The sequence below is a fragment of the Onychostruthus taczanowskii genome, unplaced genomic scaffold (genome assembly GCF_017590055.1).
Source record: "Onychostruthus taczanowskii isolate IOZ18803 unplaced genomic scaffold, ASM1759005v1 scaffold33, whole genome shotgun sequence".
Lineage (NCBI taxonomy): Eukaryota > Metazoa > Chordata > Aves > Passeriformes > Passeridae > Onychostruthus > Onychostruthus taczanowskii.
This window is the reverse complement of record NW_024500683.1, coordinates 1,804,156-1,828,769: the sequence shown is the minus strand read 5'-3', so window position 1 is coordinate 1,828,769 and position 24,614 is coordinate 1,804,156. Positions and strand designations below refer to the sequence as shown.

At 38.9% G+C, this 24,614-nt stretch overlaps 1 protein-coding gene across 1 annotated transcript; it reads right to left on the bottom strand.

The window, feature by feature from the left end:
* Positions 1–124: 124 nt before the first annotated feature.
* SLC17A5 (solute carrier family 17 member 5) lies at positions 125–23,355 on the bottom strand. Its single transcript, XM_041410710.1, has 11 exons — positions 23,108–23,355; positions 19,612–19,808; positions 17,932–18,165; positions 17,371–17,458; positions 14,637–14,723; positions 13,292–13,410; positions 12,212–12,370; positions 9,861–9,993; positions 8,014–8,161; positions 3,339–3,429; positions 125–1,803 (listed from the first exon to the last, which is right to left on the bottom strand). Exons 1-11 carry the CDS (start codon positions 23,166–23,168, stop codon positions 1,666–1,668), a joined length of 1,455 nt encoding a protein of 484 aa, XP_041266644.1. The 5' UTR covers positions 23,169–23,355; the 3' UTR covers positions 125–1,665.
* Between the last annotated feature and the right edge of the window lie 1,259 nt (positions 23,356–24,614).

Here is a 24,614-nt window from a genome sequence, read left to right as displayed (position 1 = left end):
AGGTAATTTTCCATGAAAACATTAACCATTCCTTAATCCAGTCACCAACCTTGTTGTTCAGCATACTTTCAAAATGCTATTTTAACTTCAGGGAGATAGTAATTTTCAACAACAGATGCACATGTAAATATTCAATCCATTTATTGTAGAAACACTGAAGACACAATATAGTTTTAACATACTCCCACTGAATAAGTACTAATTTAATCTGAACAACACATTGTTTATTGTGGAAATGCTGCAGACACAAACAGAGATTTAAACACAGTTTAAATCCACCATCAGAGAACATGACACTTCAAGGAAGGCCAAAACAAAATGGCTCTTAAAGCTAAAAATGAGAGGCAGATGCCATTTCCTAGAAATGAAGGAAGGTAGGCTCCACTGGAGCAGCTTTAGTACTGGGCTTTTCTTTTGGATTGGTGGTAAATGAAAAACCCAGAGCCCAGTGATTTTTCCTTTTTATCTAATTGCTCCAATCCAGGAATCTTTGGCACAGGAATTTTCCTTTGTTTTGTGGCTCTATCATTATTCAGCCATTTGTTCTTAACAAGGCCACTATTATTATAACTTTTAATCCTACTCTGTGGCATTTAAGTGTGTGTTGTGCAAAGAATGCTCTTGAGTGTCAAGTTCTATCTTGATAGGAGAGTAACAGCACCAGGTTGTTGCACTAGTTCTTTTATACTCTAGTTTTATCTGACTAACAAACAAGGCTGTTAGAGAATTGATTATCCTCATTATTTGCTACATTGGCCTTATTTTATTTCATTTGCACTGACAAGCTGACAAACATATCTACATGCAAGAGGAAAGAATTCCACTGCGTTGATTTAAAGGGACAAAAAATTAATTGCCAAACTGAAAGTTATTTTAAGGTAATCATGCAGATATTCTATTTGTAGTTCACTCTTGTACACTGCCTAGATTTAAACCACTGAGCTGCACTGCTTCTTCTTTGCAGAGAGAAATAAAAATAAGGTCTCTTTGAAAAACCTGCACCACAGAGGACACGTGGTTTATTCTCTTAGTTCCAATGCTACATTTACTTCTTTGTTGCTGTGTATTAGTTATGAAACTGTATTCAGGAAACAGGGAATGTTTATATATTCAAAACTTGTGCATAAAATAGAAGTTAGCCATTGTTAAAACAATGACAAAATAAAATCACTATAAAAGATTGTATGAAATTAGAGCTCTTCTACAATTTTTTAAACAGCAAAAAAACTATCAGTTTCATAATGGAAATCAAAACACATTTTTGGGAATAATTCTTTGCATGTCATTCCTCCTTACAGTGCTACAAAATCACTTTACTTTTTCCTCTCATTTTAGTATCAGCAAACATCTGCCTACATACTAATTCAGAAAATATTAATTAAAAACTGGAAAGTATTAGAGCCTAGCACACAGATTTAAAATGTCTCTGATCATATATTTGATATCAAGTCCTAGCATGAAATTTCTATAGTTAATCCAAGTAGTTTCTTGTTAGGAAATAGAACACAGTCTGCCAGATTCTTTTCAGTACAAAAGATACAGAGATAAAGTAGTTAACTGAATAGCTCTGAAGACTCCTAGGCATCAGCAGGGAAGGCACTTTTCCGGTCACACAGTTCTGAGCACAACGGGATTTAGCACAGCTTTGGTATTTCAACATCTCCTTCAGTTTCTATGCAAGTGATATCCACTGACTGCCCAGTCCTGAACTTCTCCACTTGCAAATAATGCAAAGAAAATTGCTCCAAATAGATTAATGGAGGCAGCAATATAGAAAACCATCTGCCATTCTTCCACAGTATTCTGTCAAATGGAGGAAAGAAAAAAAAAAGATGCAGTCAATTTGCAGCTTCACACTAAAGAAAATGTAATTTTAAAATCGATGCTACATGCCTTGCCTATTTAAATGTAAATGCCATTCAGCATGATTTCACAGCAACATAAAAGCATTATAAACATAAAGGATGAAATCATTAGTAAAGTCAACTTCAGTTTTATAATATAGCTTACACAGACAGTCTTATCAGAACTACATTACCCTGCCTGGATCAGTTAATCTCCCAAGATGCAGAACCATTGATACAAATGCAATGTTACTGTAAGGGATACACTACCTTGGCTTTCAGATCAGGTGATCCAAGAGCTGAAGTGCCCGGCACTGTGCAGTAAGCTATGCCCAATGACTACTATATGAACATTCCAGATTCATATGCCTTTTGGTCCGAACAAGGTAGCTACTTTTGGGTTTGTTTTTTTTTTTTTTTTTTCCTTTTCAAATAAAGAAATAATATCTATAGATGCCTTAAAGGTTTGGGTTTTTTTTTTAAGTTCCAGATGATGCTGTAACAAAACCATAAATGATCTTACTACAAAAACAGAATACCTGAAGAGTGCATTAGTATGGAGGGGAAACAACTAAACTGAACAAAAATACCCTGAAACAACTCATTTGTTAAGGTATGTGGAAGAACTGACTTTATTGGAAAGTATTAATGAATATTTTCTGATTGTTTTTGGTTAGAGCATGGTGATAATAACACCAAGGTCATGAGTTTGATCCTCATATGGGCCATTCACTTAAGAGCTGGTCTCAAAGATCCTTGTGGGTCCCTTCCAATTCAGAATATTCTGTGATCCTGTGATTTTTAAGAAAATCTTTAGAATGATCTCCAACTCCAAAAAATTCAAGTGTATCACTAAGCTTATCTCCCAAGTGCATCACTTATCTCTTCAAGTGTATCACTAAGCCCATCTCCCTTTCTTGAAAAGGAGAATGTTCATTGATTGTTCATCTTCACATGTTCATTGAGAAAATAGTAATAAAAAACTCCTCAAAAGCCCCAGTGCTTCCCTTTTTCTATCCAAATCACCACACCACCTTGTTAGTCAAATCTAACACTAGAATCTAGTTTCTCACTTATCTAACAAGTGCTGACATTAGAACTCCACACTTCACGTGAGAGCCTAATTAAAAAAAAAAAACAAGCAAGAACTTGTTCTAATTTAATAAAACAATACCACAAATGTTTCATCTAGCTGGCATTTTATCAGAGTTCTACTGTAATAAAAATATATTCATTTTATTCCTAGAGAATATAAGGGGTGAGTCAGCAAAATTTTCAAGTCTTACAAAGGTCTTTGATTTTACCTTTATTTTCCTGATCAGAATCAGGAAAACAAGAGAAATAAGAGCTAGGAATTAAGTAATTCACAACAATGGAGCAATGTGACTTACAGCTGTAACCCATGTTTCATTTAAACTACAGACTTGAGAAGAGGGAATTTCTCTTCAACTGAGATAAAAATATAACAATGGGAAAAAAAATAAACAGACTCACATTATGAGTGAGGCTTTTGGCAATAACTGGCCCCACCATTCCTGGGATAGTAGCAAAAGAATTTGTGATCCCAAGGAGAATTCCAGCATACCTGCAAGAGAAGTTGTTAACACTGCTTATTAACTTGTAAGGCTTATCAATCATGGAAACAATTCTGTCTAACTTGATCATGTAGGCCTCATCTTGATCACACAAAAGAAATTAAAACACAAATATTCCAGTGTGAATGACTTAATTTTCTTCTAATAACAACTCACTGACAGCTTGGCACATACATTTTAAGGGACATAGTGTAGTGGTGGAATTGGCAGTGTTATGTTAATGGCTGGGCGTGATGATCTTAAAGATCCTTTTCTACCTAAATTATTCTGCATGTCTTTATTTTTCAGAGGCTAGTTATGGAATTTAACTTAAATTGCCTATGGCTTTGCTGAAGATCCACAATCCAAACTCGCATCCCCTTTGCTAAGCCACAGCCAAACTGTCTGGAGTGGATACATTGGAGCAGTTAAAGACACACTGCATGCCTTGAAGCAGAAAGACAAGAAGAAGTACAACAAAGTGCTGTTTGCCAACAGTAAGCATTGGTTCAGGTTTCATTGCTAAAAATTTGTTTGCCATCAGCAGTGTGCCTGGATAACCCCACTTACATTACAAAGTGTATATTCCAAAGACAGGAGTTCAGAGTGCTGTGGCAGTCCTTCCCTTCAGCTTTCTGTGGGTCAAGGCCAATGGGAAATGGGTCTGACTAAACCAGTTCTGCTGGTTGCTGTTCCTGCAGCTCCATTCTGAGGGCTCCTGTTCCATGAACGTGCCGCTCTCTCGCACACAAATGTATGTGCATGCACCAGCGGCCATAAAAACTTGCTGGGAAAAGCTGGTAACTTGCTTAATATCTGAGTCTCAGCACCTCATCTCTAAGCAATTCAAGATCTCTCTCACAGGCATGTTGCAATACCGAAAGTTTGAAACTGTACCGCAAGTGCAGACTTGTGAGAGAGACTGAAGAGAAATAAGAGCCAGATGTTCCACAGAAGTTTGACCTTCTAACCACCAGGGCACAGATCCCTGTTTTAGATTTTCAAGGTGGATTTGTTGGGCGAAGAATCATACAAAATACTAATAACTGCAGTTTACCCTAAGAGAAAGGAATCATATCCCAGTGATCATTTTAGGCTGTTCAGAGTAAAATTATATCCTCACCAATATTAACATAACAGAAACATATTTCATCACTAAAAAGAAATTCATAGCTTTGGAATTTTCTTTACCAAAACAGGAGAATTCAACCATACAGCATTGTTACAAAAGATTGCAATATTCATTCCAGTGGTATTAGAAAAACATGTACTTTTTTCCTAAGAAAGGGAAACAATCATCTAGCCTACTAGTTGATTTTTTTCTTGAAACTCTGCACTACATATCAGGTTAAAGCATGGCAATGCTTTAGTTAAAACTTCTTTATTTCTTATAAACCTAGCATGCAGTCTTCCTATCTTGGAAAGTGGTTTAGAATTAATAGGTCTTTATGAAGCTGAATGTCAAAGTGTAGAAGTTTCCCTTAGGAAAATAAGGACATAAAGCAAAACCCTGTTTAAAGCCTTTAAGTAGAACCAAATATACTTTAAATGTCTTCAATATGTTTAAGCACTACAATACTGCTAACAGACACTTTTAAAACTAAACATAGTTTAATAGTTTCTCTGGTCAACAAAGATCTTTGGCAACCAATTGCTGGCTAAATGCCTCTGTTTATGCCCAGTGTTTCTGACATAGGTTGCATTCTTGATAGTGCTCGCTGTTTGATGCAGATAACTGTGATGGCACTCCCTTAGCACAGTGGAAACTCCCATATGAAAAGGGAAAGCAAAAAGTGACATGTCTGTAGACCAGAACCAATAGCAGGCTGGTTGGTCAGGTTCTTATGGCATAGTGGGGATAACCAAATACAAATTAACTTGCAGAGCACTCAAATAGTAAAATCAAGAGTTAAAAAAACAGCTATGTGAAGTATTTAGTGTACAACAGAGCCACATGAATATTACAAGGGATCATGGTAACACCAATATTAAAATGTGTAAAAATAGAAAGGTACTGATGTAGATTTAGAGAGCTGAAATATAATATATATTCCCCAAAAGAACCATCTTGTCTCTCTCCTGTCCCCAACCCTTCCCCAATCCAATTCACCAATGGCATAACAAATACATGTTAGCAACCAAAACCACATAGCAAATATTGTTGCTAATTAAGCATCAGTATTTTAATTAACTTTTTTCCTGTGAATATAATAATTATTTATTTGATATAATGAAAGTTTTAGTAGCAAAAAGTGATCATTTGCTATTCTTGGCAGCATACTTTTAATCAATCTAAATGGGCATTTGTGAATTTTGAAACTGCTTTGAATAGTTTCTGGTTTTTCTAACGTCTTTCAGTAAATTATGAAAAATAAGTACTGAGCTCTGAGTAAACTCTTTGCCAATGCTTCCTTCACAATTTTATGCAGACCCTATTTTTAGATTTCTACAATTATGTCAAGCATTTTCTTGAAATTGTGCATATTTGCCTTGATCATTTTATCCAACAAAGTTCTGACAAGTTGCAAAAAATTAAGTGTGGGGGAAGAGGAAAGACAGTCTTCTTTTTCTTCTCATCTCAGATGTTTTTTGCACTTCTGTATCTGAAGAAATTTTTTAATATGACCTTTGCTACAAAGACAAACTTTTTTCCTTCTCTGTCCCCATTTGAACAGATTTACCCTGAAGTAAAGCATGCGTGTGCTGAATAGACAATCACTGATTTCAATAAAACAGCACTCACCCTGACCACATCACCACCAAGGAAAGTCTTCCCACATATGCAGCCACTTGCCTCTAGAGGCAATGCTGGGCCAAAGTTTCTGAACTAGCAAGACACCCTCTTGCAATCAGTGTGCTCCCTTCTGCCTGTCTGAGAGGGAAGAAGAGCTAGAGGAATTTGTCTGGTGCAAATGCAAAGGGAAAAAGCAGGACTTTATCGAGGGCAGGAAGAATAGAGGGGGATTTGGTCACAGGGATCAGCAGCAGTTCATGTGAGATAACTAACTATGCCTGCTGACAGGCATCGGCATGGTGTAACACCATTTTCTTCTTGTGGCTTTTTTCCAACACCTAAAATACTTTGAATACAGTTATAAACAAATTTACTCTTGAAATACACATATTTGAAATGCAAAATGAAGTATCTAAAATTAGAAGACACATACAACATCCTGGTTTGGGAAACCTCAGCCATTGCCTACACACAGAAGTTCCTTGTATGTGTAAATCACACCGCAGTTGCATGATTTCCTTTTTCCTGTCACAGCTCTGTTGCATTCCATGGACAGGTTAAATTGTACTCACATAACAAGCACCATTTAATACATATCTTGGAAACTAACTGTTGTAACTTCTGCAAAACGAAGCTTGAAAGAGAAGTTGTGTAGTGGTCCCATAACACCCCAGAAGAACTGCTTTAAGTACATTTTCTAAGTCTGTAGTTACACGATTTAAAATAAAGTGCACCACAGAAGCTATTTTTCTTACTTTCATATTCAAATCAGCTTTACAAGCTGTTTGTAGTTGGCCACTGATGCCTCCCCTCTTGCTTACTACCTCACCTCACCTGCCAAGATTAACTGGATTCCCACTATTTCATATCCATTTGTTAAGTCAAAAATGATCCATGACTGTTGATACGACCACCATAATTTCAACTGCCAAAGCCTGAATACCATCTTCAACTGGGATGCAAGGTTTCCTCTAAGTTGTCTAGATGATCAGAATTTTTTTATAGATGCTACTTCTACAAAATATTTTTTCCTCTACACTTAAAGTCCTTTCATTTTACACATTAATACTGAAACACACTTTTCTTTGGACATAAAATCATTTGACCCTGCTCACATCTTAAATGCTCACATCTAAGTGCTGGTAAATGAATGACACAGCAAAGTACTTGACTTCTACCAGTGCACTTTTAAAAGAATATACATACATACACACTCTTTGGGAAACTGACTGATCTGCCCAATCATGAATTTGCAACACACTGGACAAATTACAGCCTGAAGTCTCAACTTTCCATTCTTGAAAATTATTCATTTAAGAGCAAGTACATACCTGATTTGTTACCTACTGACAAATCAGGTAAACTACTTGTAACAAGATTTAGATTCCAATGTACAGAGCATTTTTCAAATGCACGGTGCTTAAATATGGTAATGTTCATACCAGAGGTTGATAGCTCCGATGGAAAAGTTGAAAACAATGAAACACTACTGTATTGTACAGTTCAAAAAACCATTACAAACATGAATCAAGAGTCTATCAAGCCTATAATTAAAATCTGTAACTACAGAAATTATATAATTTATATATAATTATATAATTTGTTACTGCAGGATTAAAACTGAAATTATTCTAAACTATTGTTTATGTCATAGCCTCTGCCAAACTTGCACTTTTTGCAAACACAGTACTTAATATTGTAAACCCAGGGAACTGTCAGTGTTTACTGAGGGTTTACACTCCAGGCCTGTACAGCACATGCTCCATAGCCACATTTCCAAGGCACCCGAGCAATACAAAAAGAAAATAATGGGGGTCATAAACATTTCACATGCACTAACAACAGTTTCAGCAGTACTTACGAAGGTGCTATGTCCAGATGGTTGATGCTGTAGCCTGATGTACAAAATCCTCCTAGTGTTGTTGATATGGTCACGAATGCAACAGCCAGTGCGTAGTTGCAGCCTATGAATCCGGCTGCTACTAAGAACACCGCAGGTCCGATCATCCCTTTAAGACAGAAGCCTCAGAATCAGCGGACGTTGGACGCGGGAGACACTCGGAGGCTCCGAGCCGAGCGCTCTCCCGGCACCTTCCACCGCCCCCTGGCGCACAGAGCCGGCTCCGCACGGCGCGCCTTACGGCGGCACAGCGCGGCACCCAAACCGCTCGGGCTGCGAGGGACCTTACAGACCATCTAGCTCCAGACCCCTGCCACTGGCACGGACTCCTTCCGCTAGATCAGGTTGGTCAAAGCCCCGTCCAGCCTGGCCTTAAGCACTTCCAGGGATGGGGCAGCCACAACTTCTCCGACCAACCAGTTCCAGTGCCTCACCACCCACTCAGTAAAGAATTTCGTCCTATTATCTAATTCTAATCTACTCTCTTTGAGTTTGAAGCCATTCCCCCTTGTCCTATCACTACATATCCTTGTTAAAAGGAAGAGCAGATGGGTTGCGAAACTGTTTTCTCAGGAAACAGCAACTAGGTCAGAAATATCCCACTCTAGTGGCAAGGAACAAACTAGATAAAAAAATTAACAAAAATCAACAAGTTCTGAAAATTACCTCACAAATTAATTTTATTTATTGCTATAAATAAATTGAAGCTGCCCTGACACTGTGAACCCTGGGTGAATCCAAGATAGCTGTAGAGATGCTGCATGAGGCACTGGAAACAGCTTATCAGCCATCATGGGCTCATGCACACTGCTTCCTATCTGCAGTTAACTTTGGTAGCTGTTTCCCAGTGCCAGAGCCCATTTCCATGACCCCGTCATGACCTCTGTGAACAGCTGCAAGTACATGCTTTTGCTGATGAAGCCAACCTAAGTCCTGCTTTGCCTAAAACAACATCATTTTCTGCAAACATGGGTGGGAGGTGTGCAGCCCTGCAGTAAATTGAATCACCAAAATAGCATAGGCTTGAAGACAAACAAAATGACTGAGAATTGGTTATAAGAGCTGCTTTAAAGAAAGCAACTGAATCAGCTGAATTGAGCAGGCAGCAAGGATCACCATACAAAAACTGGGCTGCAAGTTTTGTGGATCCTGTGCCTAATCAGTATCTTTTTCCCTTCAATTTTTTTCTACTGTCCCCTCTTTATTCAGCAATTGACTTCTTTCCTAAATACAGCCTTTTACTTGTGTTCATTAAAAGCCTGATCTGGCTGATCTGCTGGTGATTTCAGATCATCTCTCTGCCCAATTAGTCAAGACCATTTTGGATTCTGTTTGGACTTTCTACTGTGGTGGCAATTGTAAATTTTGCAAGTGTATTCCTATTCAGTTACTTTAGTCTGAGATAAACAAAACACTGAACAACAGAACAGGCTCATGCACAACAATAATCCTGTCAGTTTGATAAACCTTTTCTGATAACAATGTTTCATTCACCCTTTTATGGTGACTTTACATGACCATTTATTTGATTGGTTTGCTTGTGTTTATCTTGACCTAAAAAAAGCTTTTGACAATCTCTTATTGTTCTTTTATCCAGTAGGCCTGCTTCTCATGGAAAAAGACAGGATTTACTCCTGACACATTAATGTACAAATAGAGTTGTTCCTCTCAAGCTGTGAGAGGAACACAATGCTGCCTCATCTCACAGCAGAATGTTAGGCTACTCCCACAAGCCCTTAAATTTTCCCAAACTGATATTATTATATTTTGTAAGATTATATGTTCCAAGAGACGATACTTGCACCTACCTATTAGGGTAAAACATTTGCGAACACAAACAGTGGAGAAGTTCTGTTTTTCCCGTAAATAATCAGCAATTTGGCCAGACAGAATTATACATAACCAGCAGCCAAAATAAGGCAGGGCAGACAAAAATCCATTCTGTTAAGGATGTTAAAAGAAGACAGTTAAAACACTAAAATGACAAATCAATCCTGACTTAATCCATAACTACCAATGCAGTGAGACCAAAAACTCAAAGGTTTAGATCAGCAACAAACTTCAGGAAAAAGAAAACTGTAACTGAAGGTATCCTGTGGACATTAACCTGATTGTGGAAGTTGCTATGATACCAATATCAAACAAGTTACTAAAATAAGTGGAAGCTGTAAATATTATTCAGAGTTTTGAAAACTACACAGACTCTCTGGGTTTTGTACTACTGCTGCATTATATTATTTCTTATCCATCTGCTGAAACATCTGGTGCTGCCTGTAAATGGAAACAAAATCTAGAACTCAGACTTTTTATCACATCTAGGCTGGACACAATCTCAAAAGTGAGTTATTCAGGATCTGACATTACTTACACTCAAGTCACCAGCTGATTCCCACTACTTTAAACATGTGCTGCTTAGACCTCTGCCTGATTCTACATGATTTTCTGATGAAGGGAAACAAAAGGTACTACTAAACTGCCCACATTTATAGCCTTTCCAAAAAAAATATAGATAGTTACTGATAACAGAGCTATAATTTGATCTCATCTGTGATTCAAAAGGGGTACTTGAGTAGCAATAGTATGACCTTTATACACTAGTATGAAATGTATATTTGCCAAGAAGTGAAAGATTCCCTAGAAATTTTAATTTTAAATGAAACTAGAAATTCATCCTCACCTGGAGTCCATTTTATCAGTACTTAAGCATGCTGCCTGTTGGATTTCAGTGCTCAGTTTTCAAAAACAGTAAGTAAAGTTTTGAAAAATAGAGACAGTCTCAGTAATGAAAAAACTTTTTTGAAGCACTATTCAAAGACAGCATTATTTTTAACTAATTTCTGTATTTTAGAAAGGAAACTGAACAGCAACAAGTGTATAATATTTTAAACGGTAATGCAATTTCCATCTAAATATGTGGCAACACTTAGTCCAACACTATTAAACAAGTTTGTTTTTCTTGGTGTTCACAACAGTCAGTATTCTAAGCTAGTCCAAAAAGAAAAAGCATAACCCAGAGACAAAGGAAACCACTTCACAGCAGAACCTGTTACCATTTAATGCAATGGTGTTTTACAAAACACATGCAGCTGAGAGCTGTGGTAGCAAATGACTTTCAGAGATATTGATGCCTCTTCAGGGAATACCTGAAGAGCCATAATGAGGAGCCCAACCAGCAACTTCAGTTAGTTTTTTCCAACCATTTTGCAGCTCGCCCTAATGCAACCTTCTGTTCTAATGCTAAAGTTCCCCATCTTCTCCTCCCAAGATTGCTGGCATCACCTCTTTCTTGGATGATATTCATCTTCAGATTGCTCTAAACTAGTTTGGTTTGCTAAACCAGGAAAAGACTATGTTAAACCTCTTGCAATTTCTGAGCACTTTTTTATCTTAGCGATACCAGTTTCTCCAGGTAAGCTATGCCATCACCAAAACTGTTTTATTAAAGACAGACCAGTACAGTCAAGTAAATGCTATAAATAAGAATATTCCATCTTTCCCACCCTAATTTTCCCCTGATAAATAATTTTATAAAATTTCCTTGAAAACACTATATCTGGACCTTAAGACTATGGTTTTGTTTCATCCAGTTACCTTAGTAAGAAAAGGTATTTTACCTGTGCTGCTCATTGAGGAAAGAAATTGACAATCTGGAAAGTGATCCTATCAGAATGAAACTTCCTCTGGTCCCTTTCGCCCCCATCCTTAAAATAGTTTCAAACATGCCACTTGTCCAATGGTTTTCTTAGTTTTATTTTTAATTGGAAATGTTCTTCTTTATGAGTTAGCAAAGAAGTAGATACTATTTCAGAAGCCATAAAACTTGGTGTAAAATCTGAAATAATCATAGAAGCCATATAACAGGGGAAATATTTTCATAGTTACTGTTTTAAAGCAGAGCAGGTAAAGATGGGTACCATGCATCTTCAAACAGAAAATTTAACTTGAAAGCTAGCACTAAGGTAAATGTCAAATAAATCCATAAAGTGGAAATTATAAGGCAGGCAACATATTTGATGCATCTGCTTAATTGTGTGGGGTTATAATTTCCCAGCTACACCTTTATATTCCAAGGTTCTTAAATAGCTTCCTCCATTGTAAACAGCAGGTGATTTAGTTTCTTTAATTCAGAAGAAAATTACTATATTTGTATGTATCTCACCTCTTGTGCATCAAATCGCAGGATCTCCTTCATGTATGTGGGCAAGAGTGTAAGAAGTGTATAGAAAGTCCAGTTGTAAGAGAAGTGTGCCACAACAATAGCCCAGAGTGGAAGGGACCCCAGCATAGGTCTCCAGGGAACAGACTTCTGTGTAGAAAGCTGGCAAACAGGAGAGAAAAGAAGGAAATCAGGATTTTGATATGAACATTTACTAAATGCAGTGGTTTTGATGCTAACCAAATCTATGCTCGTGATTTGTTCTGAAAGGCACAAAATAAGTCTCAGTTGATAGATGCAAGTCATCAGCAATGAATGAATTACTGTCTTCAGTTCTCAATGAAGGTTTACTGAAGTATGTTACTGCTCTGATGTTTACTATTCCAAAGTAAACCAACTACTACATTTTGTAATTCAAAAATTATGCCTTCCCTTGTTGAAATTTGATGCCGTCTGCTTTTATTACAAATAATTAAATATTTTGTCACCCCTTGGGTGTTGATTTAGCTGAACCTTTCCTGTTAAATCCTAGATATTAACTGATTAAGTCTCTCAGCCAACTTCACTGTTTGTAGATACATATCCCTCCAGTCACAGGAATGAATCTTATGCAGGCTTCAGGAACTGGCTCATTGGCATTTTCTCTGTGAATAGTAATCTATTTCTTAGTCTAGATGACACTGAGAAAGAGAAATGCTGTAAAATATTGTATTGCAAATGTTAAAGACATTATACAGGTCTGGATCTAGTATAAAATGACAGATTTGAGCATGTTTTTAAATACAAAGTTTTTTAAATAAAGCACCTCAACAACATCTGTAACAAAAAGCATAATTATCAATGCTTTTGATTATTTGATTGTTTTCCGGTTAACAACTGCACTATTTAAAAACAAAATTGTTTGCAAAATCCTGCCTCCATCTCAGATTAAGCATGTTATTCTAAACACAAACATGCTTACATAAACATATAAGAAAGTATAACAAAACATGTAACAAACCATAAACAAAGCATGACATTAGTGACCATGTTTGTGGTTTATGTTCAGACTTAAGCAGGTTGGTCTCTACCAAAGTGCTGTACCTGATCTTTTAGAGAAGACAGTATATATTCTCTTTCAGCATGTGAAATGCTCCTGTGAGTTTCTGGTGTATCACTAACCAATAACATCCAGAAGAACCACCACAATACGCCAAGTGCACCTATTGTTGTGAAAAGACGGGTGAAGAAATTTTAAAAAAGCATTTTTATTGAGTAATACTCTCAGATGATATAGACAGAAGTGTTTTCTCAATACTCTAATATAATTTTAATGAACATTATTTTTCTATCTACTTACAAACACTAGTTCCCCAAAATGGCCTAACAATACACATTTAGATACAATAAAGAATGAAGATGACTAAGCAGAATTGTTTCTTTTTTTTTTTTTTTCCTCTTTTTCTTCCTCTACTTGAAGTTTTTCATACAGCAAGAAAGCGGTGTGCTCATACATAATTGTATTTTTATCAGGCACATGGAAAAGCCACAAAGGATATGTCTCACTCTCAGGAAATAAAAAGCTCACATTAAGTTTAATAACAAAAAATACTCTGTGTACACATACAGAATATCATTACATGCAGCTTAATTGATGTACTATTCCACCTTTTCTTTCTTAAGCCAACCCCAGAATTGTCATTTGAAAAAAGGTAACTTTTCAATTATCAGTCCAAATTAACTGCACTTTTATGCAACTGTAACAATGTAACTTATTTCATTTTGTTCAGTTCTTTGGTTTGAATCTTTGTGATTTGTAAAAAACTGGAGATGGCTTTTTTTGAGGAAAATGTAACTCTTGTCTTATACTCTGATTCCCCCTTTCCTGTGCAGAATATAAAATGGCACAGACACGTAAACAGACTGGTAAAAGTCGTTAGCTAAGACATGCTGTTAAAACAAAAATTTTCTGCTTCAGCTTCTTCCACAATGTAAGTCACAGTAAACATGCTATGCATTCCTTCAGGGTCCCTGTGACTGCTAGAGATTTTCCAGTTTACATTTTAAGCAGCAGTAACTTTTCACACATTCTTTCATTCAAAGTTGAGATTTATTCCTGGGATTAAAGTTATTAACTCAATTTCACACTTCAGATAAGAAATTTCAGCCTGTTGTTTTCAAGTGGTGGGAGAGTTAAGAGCATTTGACTTGTACCAGCTTTTGTCCAACTCAGAGACAGCTTTGCTCACTGGAAGAAGGCTTATTGAGCCACTTACTGGAATCTACTTAGCCTTAAATATCTCTAATTGCCCAGAAGGAATAAAACAGCAACCCAACATGTCAAATACGCCTTTAAAACTTAAAGTAAGTTTTTTTGTGATATGCTTTTCAAAAAGAATATGGATTGTACTTTTAATAATTAAGAAAAATCAAAACAACACAAACTCACCAAATATGTAGAACACATAAACCCAGTTCATATAGTAACAAATTAAACCAGACAGTGGCAGAGACACAACAGTTCCCAGCTGTGCACCTACCAGAAGAAAGAAAAACAAAGTGGAAAAGTAATTAGATCTCCTATGGACCCCTTAAGTATAAGTGCCATTTCAGAGTTATTTTATTTTTCTGTAATAAATCATGAATAAAGACTGTCACCGCCACTAGAGGGTTGTGCTTTGCTTTAAAGAAACACAGGCACAATGAGCTGCCTTGGCAGCTCCAAGCAAATAGAGCCATAAAGCCCTAAGAAGCCCAAATTACAAGCAAAGAGCAATAAAAGATAAGCATTCTTGGCACATTTGTCCCAATAAAGTGATGGCGCTAACACATCTAAACCAATGCAAATTAGTCAACTGGTATTGCTGCAAAACAAGAGAGAGCTAAACACAGTATAATTAAGGCCTTGGGAGTATAATGGGACAATATAGTCTGTTTGCATTTTTCGTATCTCCTTCCAGCTCCACAAAACCAGGAATGCTAGAAACAGGAAGCAGAAGTCATGCATATATAACCAGTAGGTTCAAGTTCCATGTTTCCTGAATGTGACAGGGTCTAGGATCAAGGGAGAAGGGAAAGATGAGCAGATTTTAGTTCAGAATAAAGCCAAAAGCCAGAAAGACTATTCCTGTGCTTATAATTCAACATACATTTTGCAAAGAATAAGGATGGCAGGTGTTTCCCTTTCAAAATCTAAACCAGAAAGTATTTACATACTTGACACTCTACTGGTAAAAAACAGTAGGTTTTGTCTCTTAATGTTAGCTGTAAAATTAATTCTCCAAACTTAATCTCAACTCAGAAAATATTATGTTGATATTCTGGCTACCTAGACTTCATCTTCATGGAAACAATTTTTATTTGAGGCAGAAGGCTCCAACAATGAATAAAACCACATACATCATGCAAAACATAAATCAAAATAACAACTACATATAACCTCAATCACACGTTCTCTCAGAAAATCAACACGACCATGATTAAATTAACGACAGACCACATGACTGCCAACGTGGAAGGAAAGGAAGGAAAACAGCGTGCCAGATTACACAAGCTATCTTATCCACCCTGACTGCTAACTATAGCTGTTCAAGGCCACAGACTCTTCTCACTAGTACATTAGCATACATTTTCACACAATACAAAAGGACAGTTTAAAAGTTCCCAATTGCTAAATGTAGTAGAATGTAATCCCAACTGTTTGCTCTGCTTAACTTGTGTGCTGGGTCTCAGAAGAAGACTTATTTTAAAATGGATTTAATTAAATACCAAGGTAGAAAACAGCTTTTTAAAGAACAGAAAGAAAAAAGTTTTTTGATGCATTAGATAAGGTGAAGTAGCTCTTTGAAGGGTCACTTCAATGAGTGATGAGACACTTGGTTCAGAGCAAAGTGAGGAAATAGGATTAAGGCTACATCCCTCAGAGAAAAGTGAGTCACTAGACTGTCTTAGCTCCTTAACAAACTGTAGCTGAAGTTCACATTGTATAGACCTGTCTTCTTGACAAAAAACCAAACTATTACTAATAAGAGTGAGCAAAGTAAACCATTACTTCAGTAACTGAATACAAAATTTGTCATCCTCAAAGAAATAATATCAATTTTGACTAGCAAATTTAGAAACCTATATTTTTCACCTGCCCCTCAAATACTGCACTGAGCAACGTGACTGACCAATAAACCTCTAAAAAGAAGGCTCAGTGGAGGGGGGCAAGAGCAACATGTCCATCACTTGGGGAATAACACTGGGTGTGACCAACCACAGTTGTTGCAAAGAAGCTGACTTTATCTCAACACAAAGGGCACCAGAGGGTGGCTTTGGTTTAGGTAAGCATTCATGCCGGTGGATCAGCTGGTGGTGTAAATGTTTCTCCTCATTCAGTTCATTAAAAGTTACACTGTCTCACTGACTTAGCCAGACTGACAAGAAGGGAGTGAATACATGGGTCAGTCGAACACAAAGTACAAAAGTTAAACAACAGAATTTCTGAGAGAACAACAGACTTGACTTGCAATCAACCCAAATTGAAATGTATTGCAATTGCTGTATTTTGCTCAGTGTCAGCTCACATTTGCTAAGTGCTAACTTATACCTCTACTGTGCTTTCAGTACATTCTGTATCACTCTGCTAAATGAAAAATCCTGTGTAACATCAAGTATCTTCAAAGAAGTATATGTGATATCAAACATAACACCTTCAAGACACAGAATATCTAGGACAATCTGGTCAGAGAGTACTCAACTTTGACAAGGAGCTCTTGCAGCAATACATGTGACATTTGATGTTTTCTTCCCCAAGTTCCTCCAAGAACACTTAAAAAACCCTCCAAAACCCAACCAAACAGCTCTATCCTGTGACTGTCACAGCTTTTTTGTTCCTAATGCTAAGTCTTTTTTATTTACAGTATCTTCTATTAATCAGCTTCTCAGTAATTATTTTCACCACTTTATACCAAAGTTAGACCCAAGTTTATACTTATTTGTAGATCAATACCTTTTGTCAGGTTATAAAAACCATGAATAAATGAAGAAAATTGATAGAAAGCAAGATTTACTTTAATGTTACACTTTCTGGATTAAATGCTGATTAAAATTTACAATATAAATCCCTTTGATTTAAGTCAATCCTCCCTGTTACTACAGTAAAAATTTATAATCCCATTATCAGCGTGGGAATTTCTCACCTGCATATGAAATACTAAGGAGCTTGCTGCGTTCCAGTGGAGGAGCCCAAGAAGACCACATTGAATGCATAGCTGGGAAGGTAACACCCTAGAAAACACCATTTCATTCTGTTGAAATGCAAGCGTTTTAGAACTCACTTCAACTTTACATGTTTCAAAGCATGCTTCATTAAAAAGCAGTAATACAATCTATGAGTTTGCTGTCTACCAAGAAATCACTTATAAAAATTGTGCAAGGCATGAGAATAAGGAGGCAGAATTAATTTCTCCTGCTTATATACTGGAAAAGCAACAACAATACAAACAACACTGTTTCGAGGCCCTGGTTTCTGAAAAATGCGAATAGTTTTGTCTCAGGTATCCTTACATTTCTTATTTGAAAAGCTTAGGCTGAAATATAGTGCAAATGCTTTAATTATTCTAAAAACCACAAAATAAGCCACTAAAATGAAACAATCCATATACTATTCCAGCATAACAACCCCCACAGAGTCTAATCACTACAATTTTAAACAAATTATTCAGATACATTTTCGAATTACATAGAGGAAACATGATTACCTCTCCCAGTCCTTCCAAAGCTCTGACAGCTATGAGGTAGCCAACTCCCAAATTGGCAGCTAAGGGAGTAAGCAAGGTGAATACAGAGGTACCAAAGATGCCAAACCCCAGCAACAGTTTGCCTCCAATTCTGCTTGCAAGATATCCTCCTGGAATCTGAGTAATGATATAGCCATAGAAGAAAGAACCAAGGATCCATCCCTGAGTCTCAGCATCCCAAGAATACTTTTCTCCCTAAGAAGAGAAAAAACCCCAACAAAATGCAGTAAGTTAAAGATAGCAGTTTCTCTGACTGTATTTTATGTAATGTAATTTTATGTAATGTAATGTAATTTTTATTATATTGATCACCTATTTAGTCCTTCATAGATAAATTTCAATTTTTTTTGACGTACTCCCTAGGGTTTCTCTACACCCACCCGTACTGCAATCAAAGTTGTGTTAAAAGCTAGTTCAGGCAGCTTGTCTGTTTGGACATACCTAACCCAAGTATGAAAATCTACATGAAATAAAGTGCTCTGTCAGTTATCCCTTTTTGAATTCTAACAGCTTGGATTAGGTGACAGGTACTGACTATGTAAGTCTGCCTGAGTACAAATCCCACTTCTGAATCACAGAGTGGACATTCTGTCATGCTCTATAAAAAGGCTCTACCTGCAGAAAATTTATGGATTAAAAAAAAACAAATAAGGAGATGCAGGTGCTTAAATTTAATGTCAAGAAGGAGAGCAGTCAAGGACAGGGTTCACAAGGGTAGGTGGAATAATGGGAGAAGCACAACAGAGGGAAGATGGACAAAGTGGGCAAAGAAATAAAAGTGAAGATGATGGAGATAGAAATCAGCAGCTATAAAGGAAGCCAGCAAGAAGACAGGAACTGCTGCCCAATAAAGTGATTCTGAAATTTGGGATCACTTCCAAAAGACCAATTTTTCCACATTTAAATGAGCAGCACATATTTCACGGAAATGATGAGTCAGGATCTTCCCATAAAGTTCACCATTATAATTTGTTTGTGATAAATAATAAATGACCTCTAAACAAGCAAACAAAATGAAAGCAGGAAGATGGCAAGAGTGCTCATGACTACTTCAACTACAAGACAAGATCTGTGCAAGTTCAAATTCACAAAGTTGGGTTTTTTTTAAGAAATCTTTTTTTCCATATCCGGCAGCTCAGTTAAGAAGTGTGATTTTAAGGATTACTGGAATTCAGAGGTAAATGATATAAAGACAAAATGCATGATCTGGGAAAGAGATTGAAAAAGTGAAGAGAGAAACATTACATGTTAATTTGTAATGAAATTTCATGCCATTGTGACTGTACACAGAACAGGCAAATTGGACAGTGATGGGAGCTCTGACGCAGATATAACAGTAACAATTGACAAGTGCATATAAAACAGTGAGTCATGGTAGATCTACGTGGTCAGATTAGCCAATTTCTAAGGAATAGCACAGAAAAGAAGTATGTAAAAAAACTGACCCTGAGCACAGCACTTCTCAATTAGCTAGTCATTTAAGGCTAATATTTCCCAGAATAGCTTTAAAAAAACCACTGGAAAGGCCATCCAGTAAAAACCAGCCTGTTCTCTTGCCACCCTAATATGGTTCTGTCTATCCCAGAGTTCTAAAACCGCTTTGACATGCCACATTACAAGACAGTATGTCTGAGATCTCACCGTAGTGTTGCGAGGAACGTTTATGGTGGAGGAATGCTCTGGGCACACATTGGAAGTCACATTCTTTGCTGAGCTTGTGTTAGGTTCTACCATATCCACCAGAGCAACGCTGAGGTTCACACGCAATGCATACAGGAGGAAGAACCCAAAACAGGCCAGCACTGCGAGATTGTAGCGAGCTGAGCAGCATGCAGGGACTGAAACGAGAGCAAAAGAAAAATATTTAACAGATCTAACCGAATAAGAACAATTCATCAGCAGTTTTTACTAAGGTTCTCAGAAATCTTTGGGTAAGATAAAGAATTAACAAGGAGACAAGGTTATTTTTCTTCTTAAGGGGTTTATTCCATAGGGGTGTAGTCCGAAAATGATTGAAAAAATTTCAAACCCCACTTTCATACTGATGTGCAAAGCAAATGTAATCCTCATTTAGACAACAGGCAGCTACCCACACTAGAGTGGGGACTGCAGAGGATGGGTAGTGTGTGGTCTGTGGAAATGGACTTAGAAACACAGTTTCAGAAGTCCTCTCCAAAACACTGTAATATTCATTCAAGACAGAATTTCACACTTTAAAAACCTCAAAAACAATTAGTGGGAAACCTGTAATATACACAAAAATGGCTCAAGAAATACAAATACTCCTAAAATAGTGCTGAAGAACAGACATTGCTACTTCAGGCTGTTTTCTAGGACAAATTTTCCTTCTATAAATTTGCTTACAAGGGAATATGCATTTGTTGACAGCTGCCAAAACTACCAAAGGGGAATGGCAAACACTGTGGTGGCACTGTGAAACAGTAACAGGTTCCCAGTTGCCCAGTACACCCTCTTGGCCGTCACAAGGCAACAAAGGAAATGAGTCCTAAGATTCAGCATAAAATCTGTGTTGTGACATTAAGTCAGCTCTGTCAGTTGTTTATACACAGATGGCAGACTCTGCAGTGTAAGACAGTTATTGATTACCTACAGCAGTACACAGCAGCATTTGGCAGAGAGCACTCATCAGTGCCAGGAGACCCAAACCAGACCTGAGCTGTAAGAGTTTGAATTTCTGCAGCTACTCTTTATGAACTGGGAATGCCTGAAACTACTGAGCAGGAATGTCAAATTGAGGAGGAACTACTTGAGCAATCTGCTGAATTTGCAAGTAGAGTGTAGAGTTTCCCCTCTTGTGAGGGAGCTACGTTACTAACGAGAAGTTTTATAACCTGGATGTCTGAAACTCTGGGAAGGCTGGAGATCAGCAGATATCATATCAGTTTGCATCAGTCTACAGTGATCTCATCTTTCAATACTCAGAGTTCAAATGATGACTACAACAAGTACATCTATCAACAGGACTGACCAGAGCCTCCTCTGCTACTGCAGTATGTCACTTGAGTGGATTTTCTGATCTGCAATAAGAAACAAAGGACATGCCCTGTGGACAAAGATACCTTCCCATTAACTCCCCTGAAACAAGGAATAAGCCTATGTGATTTTATTTTTCAAGGGGAACACCAACAGAGCCTTTCTGCAAGACTGTTTTTCATGAAATTAACAGAACTTTCCCATTTTTGAAGTCTCTAATCCTGACAAACTTTATGTGAAGTTCATTATGGCTGCACAAGTTGTTAAAATGACACAGAGATGCTGCACTTGCTATGTTCATTTAATCAATAAACAATAAACAAGGCTGTTGTACAAATATGCAAAACCCCTTCCAGATCTGTGGTAATTGCAAGTTTTGCCTCAGGAGCATTTGAAAAAGCCATCCTGGAATTTTAAATAACATGAGGGAGAGCAGCCAAGATTTTATTGCTTACATTAAAAACAACAGGCACCAAGAACAGGAAGTACTTACTACACAAAAACTGGTCAAGTAGCTTTGTTGTTTAAAAAGCAATTTGCCTTAAGTAGACAATGTAAAATCATATAATCTATAAAATTGAATATAATTACAGGTAAACCTACTTAACTGTTCCACTTCTTTTAGTTGCTGAGGTTAGACAATAATAACAGAAAGCTGAATAACACACTGATGATATAACTCCCTTCCTTGGAAATGCAGATTAACTGGAACATCCATTACTCTTCTTCTACAAGGCTCTTACTGGTATACAACTTACATGGAGAGCAAGCTTCACAAAAGAGATGTGCAAGAACTAAATGTCTCAAGTGTCAGATTTTTTTTTTCTCCAACTGTAAACATTTTATTAAAAACACCTAACAAACAGGTAGAATTGAAGTCTGAAGCAAACAGCTACTAAATTATTGGTTCCCTGTCATTCCATCATGTGCACTTGAAATATCTAAGAATATTAGATCAGGTTAACAGAACAGAAGATTATAGGTGTGTTTCAGGAGAGTGCTATATAATCAGAGACACAGACATTCACCCCCCAAAAGTTTAAAGCAGCTAACCAAAGTTTAAAGCATTGGGTTCAAGGTCTTACCTTGAATAGCAGTCTTTGGTCCTATATCTATAGTGAATTCTGATTTCAGGGGCATGTTTTCAAGCACTGTAGCTATAATTTACCAAGACTCTTAAATTACAGTTAAAAAGGGTCTGTGCTGCAAGCTGCACGGCAGTTTAAAGGAAGTTGCTCATCTGCAATAGTTTTCCTTGTGGGTGAGGTGAGCCACCTCCAATTGGAGCCTGATGCATTGTGCAAACTTAAGAACATATTGCTTTAGGAAGACTTGAGCTTAAATTCTCTCCTTCTGGCACTTTAAAAGCCATTTTGTTAGCAGCACCCTTTGATCCCTTGATGCAGTTGCACATTTGCTAAGTAGGTTAGAGCATTTTTGCATGGCATGCTAAAGAAACTAAAAATCTTACTCTACTCTTTATAGGTTGTACATTCTGGGAAGCAAAACAGCACAAATATAAACATGCGGGCTCTGTTTTTAAGCTCTGACCGTATATCGAGCCTCCTCTCCTACCTGTGTGCATCCTTTCACCTTCCTTCCTCTCCATACTTGCAACAAGCAATTAGCCTTAACTCTAATTCTGCCTTCGTATGAGATTTTGACACCATCCGGTGGACGCCGGTAGCTTTTAATGCATGGACCGGTATTTGGGCTGGAATGTCTTTACTACAACGACACCGAGCCGAGGGCTGGTGACTGACAGGGCTGAACGCCTGACCCAGCCACCGGCAGAGCCGCGACCGCTGTCAGGACTCGGGGCCGTGCCTGATCCAGCGCCCCCCGGGCACCGCGGCGTCCCCGGCAGCGAACGCCACTAACGGGCCGGGCGGGCGGCGGAGCCCCCGGGCCCGTCACCGCTTTTCCCGTCACCGCTTTTCCCGTCACCGCTGCCCGCAGCCCCCGGGCCCGTCTCCGCTTTTCCCGTCACCGCTGCCCGCAGCCCCCGGGCCCGTCTCCGCTTTTCCCGTCACCCCGGCAGTGGCACGGCGGCACCGACCCCGGGCCCCACAGCGGCGCTCGCGGCCCGCGCCTCCATGGCAACGCGACGCCGCCACACAGGGGCAGCTGCCGCCCGTCTCACCCGCGTCGGGCTGGGGCTCCTTCAGCAGTGGGGTGCGATCCTCTCCCTCCTCGGGCTCCATCTCGCTGCTGCCACCCGGACCGCGCAGCGCGCTCAAAGCCAGACCGCCCGGCGCCACCGCTGCGGCCGGGGGCGCTGCGCTGTCCGGCTTGGCTCGGTTGTGCTCGGCTTTGCTCGGCTTCAGTTTCCCCCGCCGCTCCGCTCCCCGCCCGCTCGGCTCTGCCCCGCCGGAGCCGGGCAGCGGCGGCCGCAGCCCCGGCGATCATGTGACGGGCAGGGGCGGGCGGAAACGGCTTCAGCGCCACGCTGCGGCCGGGCTGCCTTCGGCCGCCATCTTTAGTGAGGGCGGCCGCTCCCTCGGTTCTTCTTGCCGAACGAACGCGCCCGCAAGCGGGATGTCTCTGTGCGCGGTGTCCCGAGTGCTGAGGGAAATGGTCCTCATAGTTAGGACAAATCTGATCAGGCTGATTCACCACAAGCGACTGCTTCTCAGTGAAAGCGAGCGGGTCCACTGCGGCAGCCACGGGCAGACAAGGAAAGGTCGAGGTGCAGGCGCTGGGTCTCTCTGTAACCACCGAAATACCATTTAACCATAAATTGCAGTATCTGCAGCGCATGGTCCTTTTGCTCTGTGTGTGCGTGAAGTGCACAACTGCTGGAGCGAGGTTTTAAAATCAGAATGTGAAGGGGTTGGAGCGCACCTTACAGATCATGTCCCAGCCTCCCCTGCCATAGGCAGGGACACCTCCCTCTAGACCTGGTTTCTCCAGCCTGGCTTTGAACACTGCCAAGGTTGGGACATCCACAACCCCCCTGGGCAACCTGTTCCACTGTCTCACTACCCTCACAGTAAAGAATTTCTTCCTACTGTAAAACCTAAATTTCTCCAATCTGAATTTATACCCATTACTCCTTGTCCTGTTAGTACAGTTCCTGACAGAGTCCCTCTCTGGCTTCCCTTCAGGTGCTGGAAGGTTGCTGTGAGATCTCCACACAACCTTCTCTTCTCCAGGTGAACAGTCCCAACTTTCTCAGCCTGTGTTCACAGGGGAGGTGCTCCAGTCCCATGATGGAATACGTGTGAAAATGCACCAATATAGATTAATAAGCATTGTGGGGTATGTAATAGAGCTTCTCCTCTTGGAATCAGCATTTTTCAGTCTCAGTCAAAGCTAACAGCAGAGTGGAGATCTTTTAAGTTTTACAGGCTCTTTCCTACTCGAGAGACATTTCCACTCACCCTGTTCACTCATTAGCCTTGCCAGGGCTGAGTGCTGAGTCATTTTGGTGATGCTGCCGGTCATCCACTGGAAGCTTTGCCTTTGCTTAGATGCCTGTGCCATCCTACTACTGAGTAAGTAACTGCCTGGAAAATTCTGGAAAACAGAGGAATGTAAAAGATTCCTGGCAGAATATTCAGCTATATGGTTTCACACAAGGTAGTTATATGAGTTTGCAAGTGTCAGTGGAACAGCTGTGGCTGTGGGCCTATCATACAGTACTGCAT

Excerpts from the sequence above, each read along its gene's own strand:
- SLC17A5 (XM_041410710.1), bottom strand. The coding sequence starts at position 23,168 with ATGGAGCCCGAGGAGGGAGAGGATCGCACCCCACTGCTGAAGGAGCCC. Across the intron at positions 18,166-19,611 it reads ACGTTCCTCGCAACACTACG|GGAGAAAAGTATTCTTGGGA; the intron begins GTGAGATCTCAG and ends TTCTCTTCTTAG. Across the intron at positions 13,411-14,636 it reads TTATGTGTTCTACATATTTG|GTGCACTTGGCGTATTGTGG; the intron begins GTGAGTTTGTGT and ends TCACAACAATAG.